We start from the raw sequence: 19409 nt of genomic DNA on the forward strand, positions 1-19409 counted from the left end.
GTCCATCCAAGAACAAACCCCCAAATGCCTCAGGAAAATGTTTACCATTGGGCCAACAGCTAAAAATAAAAAATAAATTGAGTTTATTTTCTCATTTATGCTAACTGCATTTAAAAGCTTTTTATTATAAAGGTTTTTTAATGTTTTATTTTCTACTGTTATTTTTTTTTTAGTATGTAGAAAAATAAATTGTTAATATTTACGACTTGTTTGACATTCAAATTTTAAAACCAAATAGCACAAAAATGATTAATTTGAATCTATTCACCATTCTATGAAACATAACGATCAAAGGGAAATAACCGATAAAAAACAAAACATAATTCACCAGAAACAGACTGAGGTTATCTGTCGTGTTTTGCAGATTTCGACTCGACGTTGTTTCAATGCAAAAAAAAATAACATTTTTTTTTTACATAGATTGAAAAGGTTTTTATAAGAACTTACAATACATTTAAATAAGAAGCAACAGTTTTCGAAATATAGATTTTTTCCGGGATAAAAAAAAGGGGTCCACAATTCCAAATTTTTAACGAAGTGTCTACTCGGAATAAGATTTTTCGGCAAAAGATAGTTCTGCGCATGCGCAGTGACCTATGGCTAGGGTTAGGGCTAGAATGAGGGTTAGGGGTAGGATTAGGGATAGGGTTAGGGATAGGATTAGGGCTAGGGTTAGGGATAGGATTAGGGCTAGAGTTAGGGTTAGGATTAGGGATAGGATTAGGGATAGGGTTAAGGATAGGATTAGGGTTGGTATTAGGGTTCTGCGGTTGTAAACACACGCATGCGCAGTACCATCGAAAACATCGCCGTTAAGTCGTAGTTTCTCTCCATTGCGCATGCGTATCTTATTCCGACTAGAATCGGCCAATTTTTAATTGTCTTCCTGTCACGTGACTCAGGTAAAACAAGAACAAACTTAAACGTAAACAAACACACAGGTGAGTCTCAGGAAACATCTTTTTTTCTCCTCCAACATTACATTCTCCACACATTCCTCCCCTTGTACTCGCTTTCTTGTGCAATTTAAGACTAGATCTAGCGTTTTACGACGTCTGCTAGCGAACCGAGGCTTTGATGTCGTGTTTACCTACAGCGTGTCTGGTGTGTAGTGAAGGCGCCGCTAGGAAGAGTCTGAATGGAACACTTCCGCATTGTGGAACCTACTTTAGCGTTTTGAGAAATACGCTAAAAAAATTGCCGCTGTATCGGCTAGGTGACATAAAGTGTTTGCAACGATCAGACAGTGTAGTGTACTAATCAAAGTAATTAAGTAATAGGCCTAATTAATTAGATCTAGGTCTTAAATTGAAGGACATTTGTTTTTCTTCATGATCAAACAGTTCAGTTCCTTGTTCAACTTGTTGGGTCATTGAACTCATTGATTGTGTGACGCTCAGGCCTACTATTTAATAGGACTATTTATTAATATTAGGCCTAATAATAATAGGCCTTTAGGCATATTTGTCTATGTGATCTTTTAGCCTGTTTGGAGATAGTGTGTGACCTGGTGTGTGGAAAATTTATTTAACTACATTCATATGCAACAACTGTTCTTTAGGCTAGGCCTACTGTTTCTAACCAAACTAACTTTTTTAAAAAATAGGCCCTACCTAACAAATGAAAATTTTAACCTTAGTTTTCTAAATGAGGCCAGTTATGTTTATAGCAGGATCTGATAAAATATAAACCTTATGTTTATATTATTTGACAGAGACATTTTTGCCTACAACATCTGTTAAAGTTTTAAGCTTATATTTGTATTTGGCAAAGAAAGTTTTCTAACAGGCCTTACAGAGACCAGCCATGTTTATAGCATGAGCTGAAAACATTTTAACCTTATATTTGTGTTTGACAGAGACAGTTTTCTAACACTGAGTAACAGGGACCAGCCATGCCTATATCAAGCAACTTCTGTTATAATTTTAACCTTATATTTATATTTGACATTATGTTTGTATTTGACAGAGAAAGTTTTCTAACAGGGACCAGCCATGCCTACAGCAACATCTGAGGCACTGAGTGCCAGGGGTAAGGACTGTGTTTGTCTCAGTCATTTGTCCATAGGACAGCTAGACATTGCAATATTTAAGGCTTTTCATCAGTCAGATCAATCCTATTATTCACTACAGCTTGTATGGCTTATAAATATAATTCATCCACATACATGAAATAATCATTAATACATAGTGTTTAATGACTAATTGACATATTATTGAATATTTCCCAAGTTGTTAGGGGTCAACTATAAATGATATCACTTTTTAAAAATAATTTTTTTACCCTTTCCCATCTAACACATCGTCACAAAATGACATCACACCTCAAACTACAACCCTCCTTTGCTCAAAATTGCAGTTTTTCTTTTTTTGAATCATCTATTTCTTTCTAAACTATTTACTGAACTCAATGAGTATTTTAATCAATTTGAATTATAATTTACTAAACAGTCCTTAAAAACTAAAATTAACAATGAAATTCAGTTTGTAACATGCTTTTAAATTCTTTGAACCCTTAGCTCCTCACCCTAAAATTCCTGAGCTAATTGTACACACAACAGACTCACGACGAAAAAAAAAAAGACCATGAATATAACAACAAAGTTAATTTTATTATTTTAATGAACCATTGCGCATGAATTATCGCCTATAATTCTACTAAGTATGCCAGTCCTCTTCTTTCATTCATAGCTAGGTATGGACATAAGTAGAAAAGGAATTAATGAAATGTTTACATCACCCTAAATTACTAACGATAAACAGAACAAAGAAATTTGTTTGTAGGCACAGACATAATGGGGACTTAACTCAAGTTGAACAGTACTTGTTACGCACTTTTTAAATTTTGCATTTTAAAGTACGGACTGTCGATCGATGAATTGGTCTGCCAGTGCAAGGAGATTTATGACTCAACCAAAAAAAAAGCAGTACCATGGGTTCAATTGGTTTAAGATGTAAAATGAATTTAAAACCCACCTAGGAGTGTGATGGTTTTTATGCATGACTTTTTCCCTTAATGCTAGTGTACTAAGTCTATTTTGATGTGCTAGTGTTGTTACAATGAATGCTGTTTTCTGTTTGTAGAGGTCATTGACTTCTTGGATAACACTGTGATGTGGTAGTGTTGTTATAATCATAACTGTTTTCTTTATCTGTGTGTAGAGGCCATACAATTCCTGGATAACACTGTGATGTGGTTGTTATAATCATTGCTGTTTTCTTTGTGTTGTTATAATCATTGCTGTTTTCTTTGTGTTGTTATAATCATTGCTGTTTTCTTTATCTGTGTGTAGAGGCCATTGACTTCCTGGCTGATCAGCTGGATGAACTCTACGATGTCGGAGCTCGGCCAGCTGATATTGACCTGCTCAAGAACATCTTTACAGATATGTCATTGTTCCATGTTATTGATGTAAGTTTTGTCATTGTTCCATGTTATTGATGTAAGTTCTGTCATTTTCCATGTTATTGATGTAAGTTTTGTCATTTTCCATGTTATTGATGTAAGTTCTGTCATTTTCCATGTTATTGATGTAAGTTTTGTCATTTTCCATGTTATTGATGTAAGTTCTGTCATTGTTCCATGTTATAGATGTAAGTTCTGTCATTATTCCATGTTATAGAAGTAGGCTCTGTCATTGTTACATGTTACTGATGTAAGTTATCTCATTGTTCCATGTTATTGATGTAAGTTCTGTCATTGTTCCATGTTATTGATATAAGTTCTTTGCCTTTGTTCCTTGTAAAACATGTAAGTTCTGTCATTGTTCCATGTTATTGATGTAAGTTCTTTGCCTTTGTTCCTTGTAAAACATGTAAGTTCTGTTATTGTTCCATGTTATTGATGTAAGTTCTTTGCCTTTGTTCCTTGTAAAACATGTAAGTTCTGTCATTGTTCCATGTTATTGATGTGTTCAGTCATTGTTCCAATTTATAGATGTAGGTTCTGTCATTATTCCATAACTTAGTTGTAAGTTCTATGCCATAATTCAATTCTATACAGCTATTTTTGTCACTGTTGCATTGTCATCTAATGATTTATTACATTTCACTAATACTCGTCATAAAGTGCCTTTTCATTTATATTTTTACTAAACATTTCTGACAGAATAAAGCTACCATTAGATTAGTCTTAAACAGTATTTTTAAATTATAATTTGTGTAAGAAAATACAAGTTAACGTATGTCTGATTGTTACGAATGTTGTTGATAACCTATGTCTGATGGTTGTTGATGATCTGTCTGATTGTTGTGGATGTTATTGTAGATCCATGAGAACCTTGAGGTGATGATGCCACCTTGTAAAGACAAGGATGCTGTGTCTGCTGCCAGAGAGCTGCTGGAGGCTTTAGCTGAGGCAGAGGAACCTGAAGATGATGTGGAGGAACTAAAAGAGATATTATCCAATCCACATTTTAGAGTATGTTGGTTAAATATATCATATTTTTAATCCAGTCCACATTTTAGAGTATGTTGGTTAATCATATCATATTTTTAATCCAGTCCATATTTTAGATTATGTTGGTTAAACATAGCATGTTTTTAATCCAGTCCACAAATATCATAATTGCAATTAGTGCATTATTTTAATTTTCTTTTAAATTCATGTGATAAAAAGTTGGCTCAAATTCACTATGTTATAAACAGTTTCACTCTAGTATATTTTTAAAAATTCAACTAAGGCTTGATATGTTGTAAAATATAACTACACATTGTAATACATTTTTTTAAATTAACCAAATGTTTTTCAGATTGGTTATGAATGTTGCATGCTACATCTTATTTTTTTTAAATTGTATATAAAAAGAAATTAACACTATTTAAATGTTATAAATTAATTTTGTGCTGAGTGTGTTTCAGTGTAAAGAGTTTTAACCATGTTTTCATGTGTGTGTGTTTCAGTGTAAAGAGTTTTAACCATGTTTTCATGTGGGCGTGTGTGTTTCAGTGTAAAGAGTTTTAACCAAATTTTCATCTGTATGTGTGTGTGTGTTTCAGGCCTTGCTGGTAGCCCATGATGACGTCACCAACAAAAACTTTGAAGGGGACATAGACAAGAGCCAGGAAGTCATGAAAGGTCCTCAGTTGTTATCTCCCCTGCCCCCTGTCTTCAACTCCACCCAGGAGCAGGTCCGTTATGTCAACATCCGCAAGTCACAGACGGAGCCACTGGTACGTCTGTTCACTACTTCATCTCGTCTTACCAATGTCTTCATTAGACTGTTTCATGGCAGGGTCATTCATTAATTGACTTTAGTATAATGAAATAAAACACCAGCCAATTTTTAAATATAGAAATATTTAATGAATTATATATAAATCTAAATTTCTTTTTAAATATTTGTAACAAATATTACTAACTATAATTTACTATTGACAAAGCTAAATTAATCTGTTAATATTTGTTTCAAAATTTCTAAACAGTTGAAATAACTAGATGAAGTTCTGTATACTTAATTATGTTGAGAAAAATAGATGTCATGATACCTGGCCAAAATGTTTTTAAAGATAGGAATGGATCACTTAATTGTAAATTAGTTCTACATTTTATTAAAGGCTCTACCTAATGCTCCACTTTATTTTGTAGGGCATTACAGTCAAACTGGATGAGGCCAATGACCTTACAGTTGCCAGAATCTTGCAGGGCAGTCTTGTGGATAAACAGGGTGAGTCCAGCTCTTGTCAGCTTAACTGCTACCTTATGTTTAGAAACAGGGAACAGTTGTGTGACATTTTTCCAACAAATGTGACATATGATGACACTCTTCATAACATGTAATCTTCCTATAATTTTTGGTATTGTATTATTTTTGTATTGTAAGTGTCCCCACATCTATGACATTTGATGACACAGCCATGACATTTGATGACACAGCCCATGACATTTGATGACACATCCCATGACATTTAGTCTGTTTTTGTGACAGGGATCCTCCATGTTGGAGACATTATCCGAGAGGTCAACGGATTCCCAGTGGGCACACCGGAGCAGATGATGGATATGATCATAGACTCCGACCCTGACATCACCCTCAAGATCATCCCATCCTTCATCCATCAAAACAAAACTGAACCGGTAGGTCAGACATTTGTGTACATATGATCTACATATGTATGTGTTTGTCATCATGTCCATTGACACACTTACGTCTGGTCTAGCTACTTGTGTGTTTGTCATCATGATCAGTTGAGCTCTTGTGATAGTGGTCTAACGTTATGATTATAACACTATACTATAATTAACTACTATGTTGTTAGTTTACTAGATTGTGTAAACCTACATGTATTTTAAATTTATACAAGTTTTGTCCACTTCTGTGTATATGCCCATGTAAATGTGCACAAGATTTGTCCCCCTCAGGTTTACATGAAAGACGTTCTACCTACATCTTTTATTTAAATCCCCATGTAAACACTCAATGTTTGTCCCCTCAGTTTTACATGAAAGCCCACTTTAGCTGGGACCCAATGAAAGCCCATGTAAATGTAAATGTTTGTCCACTCAGGTTTACATGAAAGCCCACTTTAGCTGGGACCCAATGAAAGCCCATGTAAATGTAAATGTTTGTCCACTCAGGTTTACATGAAAGCCCACTTTAGCTGGGACCCAATGAAAGCCCATGTAAATGTAAATGTTTGTCCACTCAGGTTTACATGAAAGCCCACTTTAGCTGGGACCCAATGAAAGCCCATGTAAATGTAAATGTTTGTCCACTCAGGTTTACATGAAAGCCCACTTTAGCTGGGACCCAATGAAAGCCCATGTAAATGTAAATGTTTGTCCACTCAGGTTTACATGAAAGCCCACTTTAGCTGGGACCCAATGAAAGCCCATGTAAATGTAAATGTTTGTCCACTCAGGTTTACATGAAAGCCCACTTTAGCTGGGACCCAATGAAAGCCCATGTAAATGTAAATGTTTGTCCACTCAGGTTTACATGAAAGCCCACTTTAGCTGGGACCCAATGAAAGCCCATGTAAATGTAAATGTTTGTCCACTCAGGTTTACATGAAAGCCCACTTTAGCTGGGACCCAATGAAAGCCCATGTAAATGTAAATGTTTGTCCACTCAGGTTTACATGAAAGCCCACTTTAGCTGGGACCCAATGAAAGCCCATGTAAATGTAAATGTTTGTCCACTCAGGTTTACATGAAAGCCCACTTTAGCTGGGACCCAATGAAAGCCCATGTAAATGTAAATGTTTGTCCACTCAGGTTTACATGAAAGCCCACTTTAGCTGGGACCCAATGAAAGACCGTCTTCTGCCATGCAAGGAAGCTGGCCTGCCCTTCAATGACGGTGACATCCTGGAAATTGTCGTCAGTGATGACACTAACTGGTGGCAGGTATGTCAACTTCCTTTAGTTCGATACCTGTATAAATGAATATTGTATGTTCATACTCTTCATACTTAAACATAAAGTGAAATAAAAAATTAATTTAATTATGTCTTAATTTCACTCTGTGGCTGGCATGTTTCGACATTCAATGAACCCTCAGTCTTTGGATCACAAAGCTTTGTGTACATGTTTAGTTCAAAATTTTTCTTATAGCAACGTATTATGTGGACTGTCTTCCTGGAATGTACCTAGCACTTTAAAAAGTATTTAATCTCTATGGGAGTCTTTGAAATCTGCATCACTGGGTTTTTTTTTTAGAAAAATAAAACATTAATTTAAGCACAGAAGGAGAAGAAACAAATTAATTTATCATAGATTAATATCAAGGAGTAAAATATAATAATAAATTATATAAAGTCTAATATGGGAAGTAATTCATCCATTAGCATGAGTTATTAGACACAGAAGAATATGATAGTTTGGTCATGTGCTAAAAGTGAGAGCAGACACATTTGTTAGGGTGCCAACCAGATGGATAGCACAGGGTAAGAGAAAACAAGGGCAGCAAAAAGAAACATGAAAAATATCAACAGAGAAAGAGTTGAAGGAAAGAGCCCTAACATTCCAACAGGCAGAGGTTGTAGCTAGAGACAGGATGACATGACGCTCACTGGTTGATGCCTTATACACTAATGGGTGTTGAGAGATGGTTCATGAATATGAAAGTAATGAATTAGAAAGTTATTTATTAAGACAAATTGCTGTATACCTGCCATTTAAATTGTTGTACACCTGATATTTCAATTGTTGTATACCTGATATTTCAACTTTTGTATACCTGATATTTCAATTGTTGTATACCTGATATTTCAATTGTTGTATACCTGGTATTCCAATTGTTGTATACCTGATATTTCAATTGTTGTATACCTAATATTTCAATTGTTGTATACCTGATATTTCAATTGTTGTATACCTGATATTTCAATTGTTGTATACCTGCCATTTCAATTGTTGTACACCTGCCATTTCTCCAGGCCCGTCTTGCTGAAATCAATGGCCCAGTTGGTCTCATCCCATCCCAGGCCTTGGAGGAGAAGAGAAAATCTTTTGTCAACCCTGACCTGGACTATTCCAAAAGCAGTTTGTGTAAGTCACATGTTTAACATGTAGTGCATTTATTATTCATTCTATAAACTAGCTTATAAAATCTGCCTAGTGAAGATGTAATTGTAATAAGTGAACAATTTTAACATTTGTATTGTATATCTAACGTTGTTTCTGTGAAAAACATTTCTGTAAAGGACCATGACTTGTGTGTTTAGTAATCAGCATATACCTGGCATTGCCCGGTTTACGACATAAAATACTTTTCGAATTACCTTAACCACAACCAACTAAAACAAAAAACCAAAGAACACAAACACAAATACAAACAAAAACACAAAGAAAATGAAAACAAACCTCAAATCCAAACGCAAAGAAAACACAAATGCAAATACAAACATAAACGTAAAGTGCTCACAGTCTAGTCCGTGGCGCTTACATCGCATCCTGCTGGGGCACTGACGGAACCGCCTGATTTAACTTAGTAAACGACTATAATACCCCAACTTATTGATAGTCTTTTGCACTCACGTAAACGAACGTAGGCACCAAAGCGTTCGCGGAAAGACCTGGGGTGCCAAATATCACCCTGTCGGGGTGCTGGTGGATGCCCGGATTTGATTCAGTTAAAGACTTTAGTAACCTTTCTTATCCATAGTCTATCGCACTGTTTGAAACAAAATTAAGCACCATTACACTCAAAGGATAACCCAGGGCGCCAAATCTAATCCTGCAGGGGCACCGCTGGATGTGCCTGATTCAATTTAGTGAACAACTTTAATACCCAAAGATTATCCGCAAACGGAAATATAGAAGTAAACAGAGAACATTTAGGAGCTGGCTTCTAAACTGTTATTGATTAAAAATTTATATTTAAAATATCAGTGTTTTACTTACCACATTGCACTTGATCAATCCACGCTAATGATGTAATTATTTTTTTCCAAACACCAAAACAAAGTAACAAAAAGTAAAATCTCATTTTTTTTATTAAAGGGAAGTAATTGTGTATTCCTAATTTATCCAGGGACATAATGAGTGCTAGAGGACTAAAGAAAATAATTTTCAGACACAATTAGAATTTTTTGTGAAGGGCGATACATTTTCTTTAATTTTGCTTAATGGACATGCAGTCAATTAACACTATCAGTTTTAAAAATGAAATCTGTTTTATAATACTTTCAATATTAATTTTTATATCATTAATTAAGATAATAGACAGTTAACTTTTGAGACTTAACTTTCATTACAAATTCTAACAAGCATGCAAAATTTAAACATTAGTACAGAAAGGCTGATCAGTTCAATATTATAAAAAAAAAAATTTTCAATGAAAAAATTGAACTTTATATGGAACACAAATAATGCAACATATAAAAAGTAAATAATGTATATGTACTTAAATTACACAGCATATATAAAAATATATATATATATTAAAATAAATAATAGATACAGTTCTGTTGTTGTATAGTAATTCATATTTTGTTACTGCTAAATGATACACATCTATGGATTCAATCTAACTTCAGATTCTTTGTAAATTTTGGTTACTGGGTGTATTTAACCCCTTATAATTATTCCCCCTTTGGGTTTTTCTTTTGGTTCTTGTACATATCAAACTTAACTCAGTCACATGTTTACCATTATGTAAATTTTTATTAACCTAAGACTTGTATTTCAATTTTATTACTCTAAAATATGTTGGAAAAGTGTTTTATTGCAAAATTAAAGTATTTAAATTTTTTTTTTTATTTCAATGTACTTCCTATTCCAGTTTGTGGTCTGACAAAGAAAAAGAAGAAAACAATAAAATACAGCTCTAAAGATAACAAAGGTATGTAATTTGGTTGTACCTAGCTGACTGTTCAACTTGGAACAAATATTTTATCAAACTGCTGCATCTTACAACAATTAACAAATAATTTATTGCACTGCTTCGTCTTACGATTATTAACAAATATTTTATGAAACTACTGTGTCTTACAATTATTAACAAATATTTTATCAAAGTGCTGCATCTTACAATTAAACATTGTATGTCTGACAGAATACGACAAAGCTGATGTGATGATTTATGAGGAAGTGAGGAGGATGGCACCGTTTGAACGTCCATTCTTGGTGCTGGTTGGTGCCAAAGGTGTAGGTCGGAGGTCACTGAAAGAGAGACTTATCAAAGACGACCCTCGTAGATTTGGGACACCAATTGCTCGTAAGTGCTGACAATATGTCTCGACTATTGGTACAATTTTTTACTAGTTGGCTCGTATAATGGATCAAAACTTATGGAAAAATTGTTTTAACACTGAGAGACACCTCTATTTTAACAATGACAGACACCTCTATTGTAGCACTGACTGACACCTCTTTTTTTAAACACCTCTCATTCAAACACCTCTAGACACCTCCAGAGCGCCCAGGGAAAGAGAGGTGGACGGTCAGGGCTACTACTTCACTGACAGGGAATCAATGGAGCGTGACATCCTGGACAACAAGTACGTGGAGCACGGCGAGTTCAACTTTAACCTTTACGGCACTCGGGTGGACTCGTGCTGGGATGTGGTCAAGTCTGGTAAAATGTGCGTGCTGGACGTCAGCCCCAATGTAAGTTGGAACTCATCGTTAGACTATTCTAGATGGATGTTTGATGCGTTTCTTAGTTGTGCAAATGTCCATTTGTTGTGCAAATGTTGGTTTGTTTTTTTAACTTTTTTATATTAGTGGGTATATATTTTATTTATTTTATATTTTGTTTTGGCATATTGTATATATATACACGGCTGGCGCTACCTATAAGGCAAACTAAGCGGTCGCCTAGGGCGCCATCCCTAAGGGGGCGCAAAATGTTTAATCGCTATTAGCAAAAAGTACCTAATGGTTTATAACTTTTATAAAGGAGTAGCGATCTATTGATAGAACTCGGACGAAATATCAATTTTGCACCCCCACCCCAAAATTAGGTCCATATAGGCCTATATTTATTCACGATGATGAAAATGCAACCCCAAATCCCTATTTTGGTAAGGTCGGGGCGTTTTTTACCAGTCACTTTGCCTTTTTAATTTGGTGCCATAAATTGATGTAGAAAACGCTTAAATAAGTTTGTTATTTAAATTTCGAACATTTCAAATGGTTATTTAATTTTAATAGGGCTTGTAAGTCTTGTTTTCTCTGAGTTTGAATTAGAAATGTGTCCTGGTGTAGAGAGTTTTGTAATGACGGGGTGCTCAAAGTATTTTACTTGTTTGGCAAGTTTTGATGAATCGTTTATTTTGAAACGTTCATTTTAAACAGCGCGATAGGCTAAGGATACAGTGGGTTGCTATAGTCCTTCACTAAATTGAATCAGGCGCATCCTCTGGTGCGATTTGGCGCCCAGGGCTATCCTGTGGGCACTACGTGCCTACGTTAGTTTTAAGGAGCACCATACAATATTGATAATGCGGTACCCGACATTCGATAATTAAACAGAGCTAGGGCTGTACGTGGGGTCCCTGCGGTAGTGTAAACAGGGGCTCACGAGAGGGCCACTTTCCGTCCCCGACATTTAGGTGGTAAGTGATTACGTGTGATACTACGGTGAGTGATTTACACTCTAGGCTTTCATACATTACGCCGCATGCCGTGTTGGGCGGTAGTGTAGGTAAACCCGTGCCCCGATAAATATGATTCAAACACCAGCATTGTTTACATTTAAATAACTGTTTTAGAAAACAAGGAAGTAGGCCTACATTGAAATAGAGTAACTAAATATTCTAATAGAATAACGAGTGTTTATTGTTTATATTTGTTGTTTTATCATTCGAGTGTTGCAGAGTAATATTTTTATTAGTTTAAAAATAATTATTAATAATATTTGTGCATGGAGCTGAAGAGCTTGATCTTGACATTGAAAGAGCCGCAGGTTGCCGACCCCTAGTCTAGAATACTCTAGAACAGGGGTCGGCAACCTTTTGGGCCGAAAGAGCCAAAAGTTACAATTTACAACATTACCCGGTTTTTAAAGAGCCACTAACATTTTTATGTCAATAGTGTATTTGTTTAGGATTTTATATATATATATATATATATATATATATATATATATATATATATATATATATATATATATATATAAAATCCTAAACAAATATCATACTATATATATAATTTAAAATAAATAGCTTTGAATTTAAGAAATAATCTCATTTGAATTTGTGTTTGGAGGATCTACTATGTAAGACAGAGTACTTGTATTTGTTTTGAATAGCTCACATCTCTCAGTGAAAACATCCTTCATTTTGTTTATATTAATGCTGAAGTGATTGAATAGTAGCATTGGTTTTATAACGATATTTTTTTTCGTCATTAAGTAAATTACCGCTCACCATGTATTCAAACGAATTTTTTTTTCACAACAAACCACTTCTTTAAGCAAGACACAGGCTGGGTTTTCCTTTCAGTTTTACACATAGCTGGTTTAGTTTTTTTGTGATATCCACTATGAAGTTGAATGTTTCAATTCGGAATGGACAATGTAATAGGAAGTACATTGAGATAGGGAGTAAATAAACATTATAATATAATAGTGAATGTTTATTGTTTATATCTTATGTTATATCGTTTATCACCGATTGTTGCAGACTAATATTTTTATGAGTTTTGAAAATAAAATAATTATTAATATTTATGCATGGAGCTGAAGAGCCGCAACTGGACAGCAAAAGAGCCGCATGCGGCTCGCGAGCCGCAGGTTGCCGACCTATGCTCTAGAACAGTTACCCGTGTTTGATCTTTTGAAAACTCCCCTTTATTTAAGGGATCCAAAATTTTGCTAACTTTATCAATTTAAAATACAAATTTAAAGATTGTCATCAAAATTGAATGGAAGGATGTTGTAATAACACTATCGCTTTTAGACTTTCAAACAAAACCTACAGTTAAGTATTCAATCGGTAGAATATATTATTTTCAAAAGGTAACATAGCAAATATAAAATATTTTAATATAATTTTTACGTAATGAAATTTAGAGTGTTTTATTGTGAATTTTAAGCATTTCTAAGTTTCACTTGGTTAATTTAGCTATTTTTGTGAAAGTTATTTCCCTTGAATAAAATTTTGATATTTGGATTTTCAAATGGGAGATAATTTGTTGCTTAACTTAACATTCATTTCAAGTTCCTGCCCCTTAGGTTGACCGCTTACATATAAATACAACTTTAAGTTATTATTTGCCATTGTAAAAATTATATAGAGCTTAAGTTCTAAACAAAATAGTTTAGTATGTTTTTTCAGCATTATCAAGTTGAAAAAACAAATATATCAGTAGCCGTTATAGATTGTAATTCGTAATGTTAGTAGCCATACAGTCTTAGTCGTAAATTAAACATCTAATTAATTGTCTTTTCATATTTTTCACCCTCTCCTAAAGGATTCATATATAATTTTAGGCTGGAATCTATATTATTTATAACCTTTTATTTTTCATTAACCAAAAACTTGATACATAATCACACAATATAGACATTTTTACAATTATAACTAAAGACAGTCAAGCTTTAAAACAGGTAAGTTCCGTTGTGGAACTCACCTTGGGAGGACTGCAGGGAGCCCAACACTACAAGAACATTTTTATTTGATTCAGTGGTTTTTTCCAGACTTTTTTTCTTCCGGGAGGGGGGAGGGAGTACTTAACATTTTCGGGGGGGGGGGGGGGGGGGCTATGTCATAATGTACAAAGTAGACTCGTGCACTTAGCAACAATTTCAATAAAATATGATTATGCTTGCAAACTGGAATTGAGACGAAAGGGGCAAGTAAAATAGTATTTTGATGTCTACTTATAACGTGTATGCAATTGATAATAAATTAATATGTCACTTTTAATAAATTGTTTTCTTATACATATGTTTTAGTAATTAAATTGTGCAAAAGGGGGTGTTTTATTAATTTTTGCCTAGGGCGCTAAATAACCTGGCGCCGACACTGTATATACATATTAATATTTAATGTATCTCTCTCTCTTTAATATATATATATATATATATATATATATATATATATATATATATATATATATATATATATGTGTGTGTGTGTCTGGGTATGTGTGTAGTCAGTGTACATGTAAATATGTGTACATCTTGTTCTGGCATTATTGATACCTTAGTATATTGGTATGTACTTATGTTCTATGTTTGCCTACTAGTGTTAGTTTGTCCTCACAATTTACTGTTTGCACTAATCAAAGTCTTTTGACTAGAAACTGTTCAATTCCTTTTATTTTTTTTTTGTTTTTTGCCTTAAAATTAACCTTAGAATTCAGTTCTAACGTTATGATTTTCTATTGGCATACATTTTTTTTTAAACTTCAACTTTTTACCCAATATTTTTCAGGCTCTCAAGCTACTAAAGACCCAGGAGTTCATGCCCTACATAGTTTTTATTGCGGCACCAAGTGTGGCCGCACTGAAGGTGATGTACGAGGAGGGTAGGCATATGTCCAGGGGAGGAAAGGTGAGAGTTGTTTTTATATGTGACGTATGTTTTGGTGTAAAGCACAAACATACGTTGTGTGTCTGCTTAAAGCACAGGTTTTGTTTATTTTATGTGTGTTTTGGTGTAAAGCACAAACATACGTTGTGTGTCTGCTTAAAGCACAGGTTTTGTTTATTTTATGTGTGACATATGTCAGTGTTTGTCCTCATAAGACAGACAAATGTTTAGGCAGACATTTGTTTTTTTGTCTGCAATGTCAGGTTTTAGCCAAAGGAATTATTAAAGCATTAAAGGTTTAGAATTGGCTTGTATTCATAACCCCATCACAAACCTTTTTTTATTTAGCAGATATTTTTCTTAACACTTATTTCTCATACACCTTTCATATTTTGTTGAACAGATTTTTTTTTGTCATGCTTGATATTGATCAGATATATTTCTCAATTTTATTCTTACCTCCATTGACACCTAAAAATATTTTTCCCGCAGGGCCAAGGTGGGATGAATGTGGTTGAATTAAAAAGTGTAAGTAGTTACCTGTTTCATTTACTTCATTAAATATAAAGTATAATGTAGCATATTGCTCCGTTTTTTCTTATTTAAAAAAATAGAGATTGCCGTACCCAATAAATTTGTGAATTACATGCTAGATTTAATTTATATATTTTATAGTAAAACAATATTTTCTACCTGTACTTCAATTAATAGCATCAATCAAATAAAAATCAAATATTTTTTTATGTAAGATCTGTCAAATTTAACTAGTTTATACAATTTATGTAAAGATATTTTTAATTAAGCTTACGTATATAAAAAGTATCCTATAGAACCCTATGGTCACTGGGGCAGGTCCAGTAGAGATCTGCTGCTTAGTTGATCTCAGCATATAAAGAGATAGTATGTGCAGCACTATGCCCAGCCTCCTTTGCTTTCCCTTTTGTGAGTCAGGTACCTATCAGAACTGGGTGGACTCAGTGATGGCGTACCAACTCAAACATAGGATGCGAACTCAAGACTTCTGGGTTGGATGTCATATATTTTACCATTTGGCCACACAAGCTTGTGTGTGTGATTAATGTTTTCAACATTTTTTTTACAGGAGGATGATTTCATTAATATGGTCAAATGCTTTACCCCACACCAACTTGTGTGTGTGATTAATGTTTTCATGTTTTCAAAATTTCTATTACAGGAGGATGACTTCATAAAGACAGTCAACGAGAGTGCTGACATTGAGTTGAAGTTCAACAGCTACTTCGACGAGGTTATAGTCAACGACAACTTCGATGAGACCTACCGTCTGCTGCGTAAATCATTAAACGAGATGACGTCCAAACAGCAGTGGGTGCCGGTCAACTGGGTGCATTAAGACTTGAGGTTTTAGTTCCTTGTGAAACATTTTGTTATGTTATGTAAAGATATTTATAAAAATTGATTTTTGTAAGGGAAGCAACCCAGGTGTTTTTAGTATCTCAAAAGTGAATATTTATATGAAGTAATATATTCTTCAAATAATATAGGGTTTACAATATTTACCATAAAATAGATATGAACTTGAGGTTAAGTTTAATAATTAACAGAGATTATCTTATTGGACGTAAAAATTATGTATAAAAACATTACATAGAATGGTTTACACATGTAGGCCTATATTTAACTTGTTTTTCAAAAACAAGAGTGACAAGCAAATAGAAAATACTAGCTATGTGTGAATGCATCAAACTGCCATTACACATTCCTTTTCTGCCTAGAGTATACTGAGACATTGATTGTTATAACAATTATTATTGTCAATTATTATTGTCGTCATTTTAGCCTAGTTAACTTGTACATGTCTGTAATCCATGATAATAAACACTGAATTATTTTGAGCTGTTCTAGAATAGATCATATTTACCTTTTACTACAAAGTATTTCAAATTATTATCTAATGCAGATTTTGTTCTGCTTATATATCTTTCTGTTCTATAAGTTTTAGTTGGAGGTGTAGTGAAGTGACACGTAGCCTTGGTAGATTTCTTCTTATGATTGTTGTTTTATAAATTTCTTTATATCCAAGATGCCTTAACAAACTTGTGTAGACATTCCATTCAGTAAAACACTGTATCTTTGTATTTGTATATAAGGGAGACAATTGTGTTTTGTACTACAAAGGGCCATAACCTTCATCTACAAGGTTCAAATTTATGTGTTATTGTAATGCAATGGATTTATATTGTTTATCATATTCATAATTATATGGTCTAGGCATAGATTAAATAAGGTAGTTGTGTCTTTTAGAATTAATATATCTACTACACATGTTTGGTTAAGCTAGCATGATCACATTCGAGGGTTAATTAGCAAGTATTATGGATTGTTTTGGTGATGATGGGTCCATAAAACAAATGTTTCATTTTGTTTTTACCTAGACCTATTCTAGATGAAGAGGATGGAACCCCCCCCCCCCCCCCTGAGCCATGGATATGTAAGTTGGTGGATGAATTGATACATCATCTTCTAGAGTTGAGTTTATCATCATTGTGAACACCCCCCCCTCCAAATCAATCCCACCTTTGACTTCTCAAAGTTATTATTAGACACACACATCTTCATTCTTAAAAGAATCTGGCTGTCAGCTGATCTTGAACTCAAATGTAAACATTCCACCATGTACCGTTAATGTTGACTGATGCCATTGGGAACCCTGGATATTATATTTTTTTTTTAGACAGAATTTTTTTTTATGATGCATACAATTGTTTCATTCTTTGAATGATATCTGCATATTGAATAAAAAATTCTCTCTCGTTAAACTAGATAGTAATTAAACTCTTACTTTTGCAGTTGTGGCCCATATTAAAAATAACACTTGAAGCAGGAGTCCTGTACTTGTATGTGTGTTATAGGGCTGGTAAGTAGGTCACCAACCATCTCTACGGTTCAATAAAACCTACATTAGCCATAGAACTGGTTGGTGACCTACTTACCAGCCCTATATCTTTTATCATTGACTGATGTTAGTCCAGATAAGCAATCTCTTATACAACTCTTTATTCCATCGTATTGGATTTCCTAATCCTCTTACATCCTATATGTGTCATTTGATTGTCTAAATGTTGATATTTTTGTATAGGGTTTAAACATGTATTTAGTATAGTTTTAGTGATGACTATGTGATTAAAACAAATAGATATTAAAATATTTGGGGAAAAAAAGCTGATGTTTGAAAAAAAAAAGAAGGAGAACGTTTACACAGAATTTTCTAGATGAAAAATTCAAGTAAAGATGAAGAAAAACAATTTTAGAGGCAGCTTTATTTGAAATGTTTTTTTCTGTAATTTCTGATCATTAGAGCACCAACTATCTGTACAAGCTAACACCTGGTCCCAACAATTTTAGTGCCAGATACAAAAGACATGTTGCTTGTAACATTTGTTTGATGTTACATTCTCATACAATTGTTCCAAACAATTGTATAAACTTTTGTTCCATACACTTGAACTTTTGTTCCATACAATTATATAAGCTTTTGTTCCATACAATTGTATGAGCTTTTGTTTCATACATTTGTATGAGCTTTTGTTTCCTACATTTGTATAAAGCTTTGTTCCATACATTTGTATGAAGTTGTTTCATATGTTTGTATGAAACTGCATTGTCATACCTTTGTATATTGTTACACATATAACATTGATTTGAAAATGAGATTTTTATCTTTAAATTTTATTTTGTATATATTTTAACAATTTTCAATTTGTACTCATCTTTTATTCATCACATATTATTGACCTAACAACATAGATTAATTGGTTTAATTAGCAACACAATAGATAATTATGAATTTGTTATCATGACTGTTTTTTTTTGTATTGATATGGATTTTTATACTATCATGCATCAAACATCGGATTAAATTTTTTTTTTTTAAATCTTCGTTAAGCCTCTTTATTGTTTTATTCTCGTTGATTTAACACATTTTTTCTGAATGGTCTAACATCTGTAATAACATCTGTAACTTACTTATGTATGAATAGCCAAATATCTATAGCTTTCTGTTAGCTATTGTTAGCACTTTAAATCTATGTTCACTCATAGTTTTTTGTTTTTTTAATCTTTGTTGCCCAAACAAAACTCTCACATTAAATATTATTATATCATTTAATTAAATAATTAATGCATTTATTTTTGTTGTCTATGCAGTCCATTTTGATAATAAAACAAATACATAAATATTTATACATTTGTAAGATTCTTATTTTTAAAGCTACCTCATTTTAGGGGTTTTAAAGCATGGGTTGTAGTTATTTTTGCTTTTTGTTTTTTTTCTTTTGTGTGTGTTTTTTTTTATTTGCCCATAGTAAGCTGCTGGTTGTGGCCAGTGTATGGCAAAAGTCAGGTTAAATGATGACTTCTTTGGTCAGTTGAATTGGTGACGTAAGTGCTCAGTGGTCAGGTATTCCTGTCCTTAAACAATTAGTGTTATCCATGTTGTAAAATATA

At 33.5% G+C, this 19409-nt stretch overlaps 1 protein-coding gene across 3 annotated transcripts; it reads left to right on the forward strand.

Moving 5' to 3' along the window:
* Positions 1–869: 869 nt before the first annotated feature.
* Positions 870–19143, forward strand: LOC131938621 (protein PALS2-like). Of its 3 annotated transcripts, none has more exons than XM_059296725.1 (15): positions 870–941; positions 1969–2031; positions 3293–3411; positions 4267–4419; positions 4998–5171; positions 5587–5665; positions 5927–6075; positions 7216–7347; positions 8379–8490; positions 10226–10285; positions 10499–10660; positions 10850–11052; positions 14826–14945; positions 15417–15452; positions 16120–19143. In XM_059296725.1, the coding sequence occupies exons 2-15, from the start codon at positions 1995–1997 to the stop codon at positions 16294–16296; spliced, it is 1713 nt and encodes a 570-aa protein (XP_059152708.1). In that variant the 5' UTR covers positions 870–941; positions 1969–1994; the 3' UTR covers positions 16297–19143. The 3 variants fall into 3 exon arrangements, with proteins under 3 accessions (XP_059152708.1, XP_059152709.1, XP_059152710.1); XM_059296726.1 differs by having other exon boundaries at positions 893–941; positions 1966–2031; XM_059296727.1 differs by lacking the exons at positions 870–941; positions 1969–2031; positions 3293–3411 and adding an exon at positions 3893–3909.
* The last annotated feature ends 266 nt before the right edge of the window (positions 19144–19409 follow it).

Source organism: Physella acuta, unplaced genomic scaffold, assembly GCF_028476545.2.
Source record: "Physella acuta isolate Inbredline_101_S28 unplaced genomic scaffold, ASM2847654v3 ptg000253l, whole genome shotgun sequence".
In the NCBI taxonomy this organism is placed as follows: Eukaryota; Metazoa; Mollusca; class Gastropoda; family Physidae; genus Physella; species Physella acuta.